Source organism: Salmo salar, chromosome 18 (genome assembly GCF_965601325.2).
Source record: "Salmo salar chromosome 18, fSalSal1, whole genome shotgun sequence".
In the NCBI taxonomy this organism is placed as follows: Eukaryota; Metazoa; Chordata; class Actinopteri; order Salmoniformes; family Salmonidae; genus Salmo; species Salmo salar.
Genome location: NC_138308.1, coordinates 20,144,214 through 20,156,249, shown reverse-complemented (window position 1 = coordinate 20,156,249; position 12,036 = coordinate 20,144,214). Strand labels below are relative to the sequence as shown.

Sequence of the window (12,036 nt, the reverse complement as noted above, 5' to 3'; positions counted from 1 at the left end):
TGGTAACTAATCAAACAGACTTATTAGGTTAGCTAACCAAACCATCGGCACTAGCTTGCCATTATGAAAATCTAATTCAACGATGCCAATAATGTCTTCAATTCGACTTTTGCTTTCAAAAGCAGCACAAACATAGAACATGTAAGAATGAACTATAGCCATTAAATTCTATGGTGCAAATATAGCATGCATTATAGGGAAATAATGCACCCTCCAGAATTCCCTTTAAGCCAATCAGAAACAGACATTAATCAATGCCATGGTATAATAGTTAATTCATGAATAAGTGTTACGCAACACTATATTTTAATGATCATATTAAAAATGAATGTTTGTTAATATGCAGGTGTAATAATCCTATATATAAGTATAACAATGTTATTTATTTTGAAATGGCTGTTTTTCCATACAAAGCCTATCCACCATACAAAGACTTATGACCCAGTTCACGATCCCTATGGCTTCCAGTACATGTGGCCAGTCTTTAGGCATTGTTTCAGGCGTTTACTCTGAAAAATGAGGGAGAAACACCACTTTCAATGAGAGGACAGTGGACATTTCCAGACATGAGTCCTGCGTGTGACCGGGAGTGCGCCTTTGTTGTTTTTCCTTTTCTACTGACGAAGCTATTGTCCGGTTGAAATATGATCGATTATTTATGACATAAACAACCTGAGGATTGATTATAAACATCGTTTGACATGTTTCTACGAACTTGTATGGTACTTTTTTGATATATCGTCTGCCCGCTGTGACCACGCTTTGTTCCAATGGATTACTGAACAAAAAGCACCAACAAACGGAAGTTTTTGGAGATAAAGAGGGACTTTATCGAACAAAACTGACATTTATTGTGTAACATGGAGTCTTCGGAGTGCAACCATATGAAGATCATCAAAGGTAAGTGATGCATTTTATCGCTATTTCTGACTTTTGTTACTCCTCTACTTGGCTGGTAACTGTTTGTAATGATTTGTCTGCTGGGTGCTGTTCTCAGATATTCGCATGGTTTGCTTTTGCCATAAAGCCTTTTTGAAATCTGACACTGTGGTTGGATTAACAAGAAATGAATCCTTAAACCGATGTATAACACTTGTATGTTTTATGAATTTTTATAGTGAGTATTTCTGTTTTATTATTTTGGCGCTTTGCAATTTCACTGGATGTTGGCCAGGTGGGACGGTAGCGTCCCACACCCCCTAGAGGGGTTTTAATTAAGACACCCAGAGAGTTCTTACAGACCAGACTCCTCAGATAGTAAAATATAAGTGTTTTGCCCTCCGTTGCGTGTGTGAAACACTAAAGAGCCTTGAAGCTTATGGCAGTTGAAATGGAGGCCAAATCGCCTGATAGCTGTAGACGCTTTGATGTTAAAGGATGTTAAAGGGGGCATTTAATAGTCAAGCTGTTTGAAGCCGTTACTGATCTGTGCAAGGCCTGGCAGAGAAAGGGAGAGAAACCACAGATCACCACCCCCCCACATCCACACTTACACTGAGTATCAGAACCACAATGCTCATTAATCACACAAATACTCAGTGTAGCTGTAGGACGCACACGAAGGCACGTGCACACGCAAACACAAACACACACTTACACTGAGGCGCAGCACCACGGTACCCACAGGGCTGTTCTCTGGGACATTGACCACGTAGGTCTTCTGGGAAAACTCTGGGCTGTTGTCATCGATGTCTGTCACCTGGACAGAGAGGGTGAAGGTGGTCCTGCGGGGGTCCACCGCTCCGTCTGAGGCCTCCACTATAAGGTCATACTGACTCCTGACCTCTCGGTCCAGAGGCACCACGGTGAAGATGCTGCCGTTCTCGGTGATGGTGAAAAGACCTGGGTGGTTGACTATCCTGTAGCGCACCAGACCATTAGCCCCTGCATCTGGATCTGTGGCCTGCAGTGGAGGAGGAAAACATAGTAGATTCAATATGTAGAGTGAGGAAGAGAAACAGGCAAATAGGCATGGAAAATACTTAAGCAGTAAGGTACAAGGGGTTGTGCTCTATCATGAATATAGTCACAGTTAAAAACGCACACACACCTCAAAATTAGTACTGTACATTTAAAAATTACTAAACTGACATGGTTCTCATAAATTCAAACCCAGTCTTCATTGAGATTAGTGTCTTTGTCACAGACTCATGACTAATCATCAGCAAGTTCAAAAGGCCAGAAGCCTCTTCCTTAAAAGTCTGATTTTCATCAAAGGGAATTCCTTGAATGCTAAATCACGTTCCAGAAACGTACACCCCATTCTTTATTCAGCAAAAAAGAAGGAAAGGATGAAAAACCCCGGAACAGGGTACATTTTGAGGATCCTTCAGGGTAGACAGAAAGTTAGTTACTTAACAAATTCTAAATCCCTCATGAATATGCCAGCTCATGAGTATGCCAGCGTGTGTCAGTGTGTGCTAGCTTGTGTGTGTGTGTGTGTGTGTGTGTGTGTGTGTGTGTGTGTGTGTGTGTGTGTGTGTGTGTGTGTGTGTGTGTGTGTGTGTGTGTGTGTGTGTGTGTGTGTGTGTGTGTGTGTGTGTGTGTGTGAACCTGCCTGCATGATTTGTGTGTGTAAAGAGCAGGCACTAATTCCTTTCTGTTGTAATCATGGTAACAGGGAAGAGAGAGAGGGAGTGAGAGAAATAGAGAGAGAGAGGCGGGAAAGGCTTTGAAATCTGACCCTGCTCCTGACTGAGTTCCTGATCTCGGCTATGAAAGGACAGAGTTGCACAGAGAGTAAAAAAAAGGCAAAATTAAAAAGGGAGAGGGCTTAGATGGAGTAAGGGTGATTTACCCTAATTTTGTATTACACCGAAAGCAAGATAGATGCTCAAAGCCAAGGCTAACGATTGAGCCCTGACGTTAAGCCTTTAGAAAACAGAAGAACAACATGCCAATTGAAATGTGCAAACATTACTGTGCAATGAGTTGACATCATTATGCACCACACGGCTCACAGGCTTAATTCCTTTAATACATACTAAATGTATCAATTAATAATTAGGAATATTTTAACAGCCTGCCATGGACTAGAAACACACACAAGCTCACTTTAGCACCGCAGGGTTGATTAGCGGCTGCTTTTTATGAACTTAAGGTAGCCGAGCATTCATTGTCTCTCAGATCCATTAAAAGTTCATTAAGCTGCGTTTACACAGGTAGTCAAATTCTGATCTTTTGCCCAATTATGGGCTGATCTGATTTGTCAAAACACCAATTAGTGAAAAAAAGATCAGAATTGGGCTGCCTGTGCAAACGCAGCCTTAGACCTGCCACATGAAAAAACTGCTACGACTCGGCTAGTGTGGAAACTTCACTTTTGTGTATGCTAGGTGAGTGTGGATAAGTATAGAATCTACACTATGTGGATGTATAAATACCTTTTGGTTAATACCTGATACAAAAAGGTAGGCCTACATACAGTATGCATGCTTGTGAATGACAAAGAAACTAACAATGTAATTATCGTCACATTATGTTATTACCATTTAAGCATGACTTGTGTAGGTAACAAGCAGGTAAATAACATATTGTAAATTAAAGTGGAACCTTGAAGGGTATGATGTAGCTTACAACTCATAAGAAAACGAGTGTCATATTATTGAGGTTGATGGCTTCATCAAGAAGAGCGGGGGAGAGATGTGAAATGATACCATGTTCAACCGTCTCTTCAATTAGCTACATCGCTACAGATTTTATGGTTTAGCTGACGTGAATGCTAATTGATTTGTCATTGACATGTGTGTGCTCAGATTACAACTCCCTCCCTGGGAGGAATGTATGGACGTGTATGGCACTTCAGCTCATATGCTTGCATAAACACAAAAGGTATACCTGTCAACTGTCTGGGACATTGGAATATCAGAACAGGTACGATGCAGTTCTAATAAAGAAATGTTGAATACTCGTTTCTGATTGGCTTGAAGGGCATTCTAGAGTGTGCACTATTTCTCAGTATTGCACTGCAATAACAACAGTTATGAAGTAGTTCCAACAAAAACATACCAGTCGTTAGTCCAATTTGCCTGGTTGCTAGACAAACACTTTGGTTGCTAATTCTACTAATTTCTGATTGGCTTGAAGGGCATTCTAGAGTGTGCATCATTTCTCAGAGGGCGGCGTAAAATTCAGATTGTTTAAGTATCTTAATGATAACCCTAAGGCGTGTAAGGCAGGGGTCTTCAAACGGGGATGCATGAAAATACCTCTAAAAATAAAAGTGGATTACAGTATGTAACCAGCTAAACTAGCAGAAATGTGTTCAGAGTTACCTTTCTAGCTGATAGGCTGTGTTAGAGTTTACACTTCCTCTTCAGTTATAACTGTGGGATGGTCATCTACTAAATCTATGCATTTTTATATCTTGATTACTTCCTTTCCATTATCATTCACCTGGTGATAATACAAGACATTAAAAAATGCTGTTTCGGTAGTCTTCCAGTCATTGCACTAACACCAGTTTGCAATGGCTCACAAAACAACCTTCAAATTTCACATTTACATAAAAATTGTATCCATGAGTTCATCTGACTCTGGGTAAGTAGACAAAGGGCTTAATTGTCAAAATCCCATGCCATCCCTTAAAGATACTTAAACAATACCTTATGCAGTGCAACACCCATGCATAAGTGTCATCTGCCATCAGCTTAAGGGTCAAGTACTGCACTTCAATGCCATTTTATGGTGGATAAAGAGTTGAGTGATGTTTACAGACCCACATAAAAAGGGACTGCCATTCAAGATAGTATTGAGATATGAGTCATATGTGAAGACTAGACTTCAAGTTGAGAAGTACTGCTGATTTTCATTATTCAACTCTAACCAGTATTGCAGGATTCATTTTCTCCCTGGTAAATTACTGATTTTCATTGATTGTAAGTAGAGTCCTCTCACTTGGTGTCCCAGGACTGAGTCAGTCCCTGATTACAGCAGATGGATAACAACCAGCAGAGTTGTGGAACTCAAGGGCCGGACTTCAATACCCCATGGAGAAGAAACAGTTTTATTTTTATTACAAATGCACCAATGAATGTGTTTTGTATTCTGTTGATACATGTGTTACTTACTCTCTCAATCTCTGTACCATATGGTGGTCTATGGGGGTAACTCAAAATAAATGTAAATCAATAAGAGAGATGTGAGAACTTCAACGTGAGAGACAAGGCTTGGTGTTCCAGGGTTGGTGAATGTGTGTCAGCATGATGAAACAAACAAAGTAACTCAAATTGAGGAGCTCCAGTCCCCATAAAGGATGTTGGAATTACCCTTATCTCCTATCCAACATTTTGAAAGGCATCAGTCTTAACAAATGTGTGAATCATCATCACAATTCAGTAGGAGTATGAACTACCTATCATATCCCTCAACAGAACAGTAATCATTCCATAGATTCAATTAATGAAGAAAAAAATTCTGGAAGTTTGTATTTCTTCTTGGTCTGCATGCAACATGGTCTTGGCTCGACAAATTGTATATTTCTTTTTTCTTTTTGAGCATTTGTTGTTACTGTTTCTCGGAATGGACACTAACCCCATGATCCAACACAACTAAAAGTGCAACAAGGTGGACAAGTAAGAGTTTCCACTTGATTGCAGTCCAGCAGGGCCCTCACAAGAAAGGCCACATTAACAAAGTTAGCTGGCCCATCCATCAGTGTACTTTGGGTAATTAACAATCCATGTATTCCATTATAAGTAATTAAATGAAGAGGTAATAATGGTGATATTGACAACTTGTTATAACTGCTACATTTATACTCAGATAAAGGGACAAACTATAGATATAGCAATAATCAGGGCCATAGTTATGTAGGTTGATGCTTCTGGTAATAACTACTAATAAGAAGTGGGGATATGTATATAAAGCATCCTTCCATCGCACCAGCGCGCACGCTCACACAAAAACTCTGGATGCATTATTCTCAGATTATTTCCCAGTCCAATTAATCTAAAACAGGGACGTCACTTTGGGTGAAAGATCAGCCAATCGAGACCGGCCGTGTTGAAGTTATGCCACATGCGTTATGACACTGGTGGGTCTTTTGGAGTAGCTGGGGTTGGTGAAGATACAAAAATACCTGCTCAGTAAAGATGTGCCAGGAAAGAATGTGGAAAGAAAGGAAATACCAGGAAATGGCAGGTGAAAGGAATGTTATTTTGTAAATTTGTATTCATGCTCAAAGGTGAACTCTAACAACATACTACTACACTGTGTGCATCTTTAACCTATTACATGTGCTTACCGTGACTTGACCCACAAACACGTTGGCCTTCTCCTCCTGGACAGTGAGGTTCCTGGGCAGGGTCAGGTCAAACTTAGGGTCGTTATCGTTTACATCAGTCACCACTATGTTCACTGTGGTGGTGGAGGTCTGGAAACAAAGACAGAGAGAAAAAAACAAGTTGATCGTGTGTGTGTATACACGCACGCACCTGCATGCATGTGTCTGTGTACTCGCACAAGCAGACAGACACACTGCATTTGCGGTGGATTGGAAAGCTTTGAAAGAAATCAAAACTAAATTCAAAGACATTCTGTACGATGATACAGTGTAAATAATTCAATGACAATTTGCAAAACAAAAGCCAAAGCAGCAGGGAATCAAATATTTTCAAAAAAATTGGGAAATTAATATATCTTAAGCAGACTTACAGAACAGAACCTGTGATGACTAGGCAAACACAAATATACTCTACACTATGTCAAATTGTTACTGAAACTAACTCACACAGACTTCATCTTCACGGAGAATGCAGAGAATACAATATTACGAATGCAACAAAGGCTGTATCTTTGTGGATATACTGTACAGTGTGCAATTATTATCACATAATATTAACTGTTTGAGGACAGAGTTCTATTTGACTTTATCATTGGCACTCCAAGTGAACTTTTGTGATTGAAAGGCACCCAGCATCCAAGACTATCATCAGTTTTTGACTGATACTGTAGGACATGGTTTCCCAAACCCTAGCACTACACAGCTGATTCAAATAACCAACTCATCATCAAGCTTTGATTATTTGAAACAGCTGTGTAGTGCTAGGGTAAAAACCAAAACGTGCACCCGTGGGGGGGGGGTGCCACGTCCTACCCTGCTGTAGGACATGGCAGTCCCTTCAATAGAGGAGGAGGATCCTCTGTATCCCAATGCTGGTAATAATATACGATTTGGGAAGTCACAGTGTACCAATATAGTGCAGTTAACCTTCAAACAATGACACCAGTATACAACCCTCCAAGACCCTTGTATAAATCACTGGGAAAGATAGCTGAATATGCACAACATCTATAATCCCATCATGCATTGAGGCAATGCTGTGCTTACACAATGGCGCAAAATGGCCTCCTTGGGGAGGAAAGGAAATGATACAATGTAAAACAAATAATTCCCGGGAGGTAGGCATCCTCCTCGCCTCATAAAGCATTTCAGGCATAGGGGAGGAGAGAAGTGACCTGGTTAATGTCAACTTAATTTCTACATAGTGTACAGGGAACATCTTTGAGATTGTTTCCTCTTTTTCTTTTGACACCCATAATCACCTTTTTTTCTCAAAGATTGGGCAAATACAGCTACAGCACCCCCCTGTACAATATCAGATGCCAGCCCATTTCTCTCTGTGAGAGGTCGAAGCTTTACAACATCATAACATGTCATCTCTCTGTGAGAGGTCGAAGCTTTACAACATCATAACATGTCATCTCTCTCTGTGAGAGGTCAAAGCTTTACAACATCATAACATGTCATCTCTCTGTGAGAGGTCGAAGCTTTACAATATCATAACGTGTCATCTCTGTGAGAGGTCGCAGCTTTATAACATCATAAAATGTCATCTCTCTGTGAGAGGTCGAAGCTTTACAACATCATAACATGTCATCTCTCTGTGAGAGGTCGAAGCTTTACAACATCATAACATGTCATCTCTCTGTGAGAGGTCGAAGCTTTACAACATCATAACGTGTCATCTCTCTCTGTGAGAGGTTGAAGCTTTACAACATCATAACATGTCATCTTTCTGTGAGAGATCGAAGCTTTACAACATAACATGTCATCTCTCAGAGGTCAAAGCTTTATAACATCAATACATGTCATCTCTCTCAGAGAGGTTGCATTTCGAGAGAAAAAAAGAGAACAGAGAAGAAAATAATAGCTACAGTGGCAAGAAAAAGTATGTCAACCCTTTGGAATTACCTGGATTTCTGCATAAATTGGTCATCAAATTTGATCTGATCTTCATCTAAGTCACAACAATAGACAAACAATAGTGTGCTTAAACTAATAACATACAAATTATTGTATTTTTCTTGTCTATATTGAATATATAATTTAAACTGCCTAATGACATCTCCAAAAGCAAATTGAAGTCAGGAGTCAGCTAACCTGGAGTCCAATCAATGAGACGAGATTAGAGATGTTGGTTAGAGCTGCCTTGCCCTATAAAAAACACTCACAAAATTAGAGTTTGCTATTCACAAGAAGCATTGCCTGATGTGAACCATGCCTCGATCAAAAGAGATCTCAGAAGACCTAAGATTTAGAATAAAGCTGGAAAGGGTTACAAAAGTATCTCTAAAAGCCTTGATGTTCATCAGTCCATGGTGTTAGGATCTGAGATATGAAAATATACTTATTCATGTCACTGAAGGACTGCTAAGGTTTAGAGGGTCTACAGCAGAATATAAAGGGTTATAGGAGGAAAGTATATAGTGTGATCAACTAAGCTTGAAATGTGTTGAGTGCAGGGAAGTGATTATATGTGGCAGGCATTGATAAGGGGAGAGAGCCATGGATTAGTGATGGAGGGGGATTGAGGTCAGGTTAACTTAAGGGAGAAATAGAAGTTTATGGCCTGTATCACTAGTGTCCTGCTTAGCAGTAAAGAATGATGTTTGTACAGATGGGTAGGAGGAGACTCAGCCTAGGAGAAAGGGTTAAATATCAGTGATTGTGTGAAATGTCTGAATTACAGCTGTATCGACCCTTTGGGAAGAATTAAACTTGGTTAAGCTTCTCTGGTGTCCGTGAGTTATTTACTCTGAAAATAAGAACCTAACAATGGTATGACAAATTGTCTATGAATGGAGAAAGTTCAGCACTGTTGCTACTCTCCCTATGAGTGGCCGTCCTGCAAAGATGACTGCAAGATCACAGCACAGAATGCTCAATGAGGTTAAGAAGAATCTTAAAGTGTCAGCTAAAGACTTACAGAAATCTCTGGAACATGCTAACATCGCTGTTGACGAGTCTACGATACGTAAAACACTAAACAAGAATGGTGTTCATGGGAGGACACTACAGAAGAAGCCACTGCTGTCCCCCCCAAAATATTGCTGCACGTCTGAAGTTTGCAAAAGTGCACCTGGATATTCCACAGCACTACTAGCAAAATATTCTGTGGACAGATGAAACTACAGTTGAGTTGTTTGGAAGGAGCACACAACACTATGTGTGGAGAAAAAAAGGCACAGCACACCAACATCAAAACCTCATCCCAATTGTAAAGTATGGTGGAGGGATCATCATGGTTTGGGGTTGCTTTGCTGCCTTAGGGCCTGGACAGCTTGCTATCATCGACGGAAAAATTAATTCCCAAGATTATCAAGACATTTTGCAGGAGAATGTCAGGCTATCTGATCACCAATTGTAGCTCAACAGAAGTTGGGTGATGCAGCAGGACAACGACCCAAAACACAAAAGTAAATCAACAACAAAATACGCCTTCTGGAGGGGCCCAGTCAGAATCCTGACCTCAACCCGATTGAGATGCTGTGGCATGACCTCAGGAGAGCAGTTCAAACCAGACATCCCAAGAATATTGCTGAACTGAAACAGTTTTGAAAAGAGGAATGGTCCAAAATTCCTCCTGACCGTTCTGTAGCTCTGATCCGCAACTACAGAAAAGGTTTGGTTGAGGTTATTGCTGCCAAAGGAGGGTCAACAAGTTAATAAATCCAAGGGTTCATATACTTTTCCCACCCTGCACTGTGAATGTTTACACGGTGTGTTCAATAAAGACATCCAAATGTATAATTGTGTGTGTTATTAGTTTAAGCAGACGTTGTTTGTCTATTGTTGTGACCTAGATGAAGATCAGATCAAATTTTATGATTAATTTATGCAGAAATCCAGGTATTTCCAAAGGGTTCACATACTTTTTCTTGCCACTGTACATCCAATATAGGCCCCCCTCTCTTCCTTCACATTTCATGATAACTCAAGACACTAACTGTTCTATGATGGACCTCACATCTCCCAGCTCCTGAAGGCTAATTAGGCGTGGGTCTTGTGTGGGCAGGAGTTATGAAAGCCCAGCATCTCCTTGCTCCAGTTCTTTATGGCTGGATGTGGCCATCAGTCGTATGCTGATTAATGAGCTCCTTTAATTTATTTATTAGAAGAAATACATGTCTGTGATCTCCCTCTCTCTGTCACCACAGTCCCTAAGACATGGCGAGGGTGCCAACGGTACAGCCTTTAAAGTGTCAACACGGTTGGAGCTTGTGTGTGTGTGGATGTGGTGAAGTTTGATGAGCTGTGTAGGCTGCCACAGAGTTTTTTTTTTAAATTATTATTATTTTATTTAACCTTTATTTAACTAGGCAAGTCAGTTACAGTGGGGGAAAAAAGTATTTGATCCCCTGCTGATTTTGTACGTTTGCCCACTTACAAAGAAATGATCAGTCTATAATTTTAATAGTAGGTTTATTTGAACAGTGAGAGACAGAATAACAACAAAAAAATCCAGAAAAACGCATGTCAAAAATGTTATAAAATGATTTGCATTTTAATGAGGGAAATAAGTATTTGAGCCCTCTGCAAAACATGACTTAGTACTTGGTGGCAAAACCCTTGTTGGCAATCACAGAGGTCAGACGTTTCTTGTAGTTGGCCACCAGGTTGGCACACATCTCAGGAGGGATTTTGTCCCACTCCTTTTTGCAGATCTTCTCCAAGTCATTAAGGTTTCAAGGCTGACGTTTGGCAACTCGAACCTTCAGCTCACTCCACAGATTTTCTATGGGATTAAGGTCTGGAGACTGGCTAGGCCACTCCAGGACGTTAACCTGTTTGGGCTAGGGGGCAGTATTGAGAATTTTGGAAAAAATATCTGCCCATTTTTAACTGCCTCCTACACCAACTCAGAAGCTAGAATATGCATATTATTGTTCAGGTTTGGATAGAAACCACCCTAAAGTTTCTAAAACTGTTTGAATGGTGTCTGTGAGTATAACAGAACTCCTATGGCAGGCAAAAACCTGACAAGGTTTCATGCAGGAAGTGGCCTGTCTGACAAGGAGTCGTGCGTCTTGCATCTGTTTATTGAAGAGTAAGGATCTTAGCTGTAACGTGACAATTCCCAGGGCTCCAATAGGCTCTCAGAACCCGGGAAAAACCTGAACGATGACGAGGCAGCCTCTGGCTGAAACAGATTATCGCCTTATCCAAGTGGCCGATCAGAGGACCATTGAATGAGGCGCGTGCACGATTCGCCCCCGTGGAGAAATTTCATTCGGCTGTTTAGCTTATTGCAGATTCCTGGTCGGAATATTATCGCTTTTCTACGAGATAAATGGCATAAAAATTGGTTTTAAACAGCGGTTGACATGCTTCGAAGTACGGTAATGGAATATTTAGAATTTTTTTGTCACGCCATGCGCCATGCGCACGACCGTTATTTACCATTCGTATAGTGTCTAGAACGCACGAACAAAACAGAGGATATTTGGATATAACGATGGATTATTTGGGACCAAACCTACATTTGTTATTGAAGTAGAAGTCCTGGGAGTGCATTCTGATGAAGAACAGGAAAGGTAAGAACATTTTTCTTATAGGAAATAGGATTTTGGTGAAGGCTAATCATGCCGGGTGTCTAAATAGCTAGCCGTGATGGCTGGGCTATGTACTTAGAATATTGCAAAATGTGCTTCATCAGAAAAGCTATTTTAAAATCGGACATATCGAGTGCATAGAGGAGTAATGTATCTATAATTCTTAAAATAATTGTTATGCTTTTTGTGAACGTTTATCGT

At 40.5% G+C, this 12,036-nt stretch overlaps 1 protein-coding gene across 1 annotated transcript in view; it reads right to left on the bottom strand.

Moving 5' to 3' along the window:
* The window catches only part of LOC106577001 (protocadherin-15), a 263,912-nt gene that overhangs the window by 104,077 nt on the left and 147,799 nt on the right, over positions 1-12,036 (bottom strand). The window contains exons 19-20 of the mRNA XM_082964779.1: positions 6,245-6,373; positions 1,598-1,903 (exon numbers count right to left, since the gene is read on the bottom strand). Of these exons, the coding sequence (XP_082820905.1) occupies positions 1,598-1,903; positions 6,245-6,373 (435 nt within the window). The remainder of the gene's footprint in view (positions 1-1,597; positions 1,904-6,244; positions 6,374-12,036) is intronic.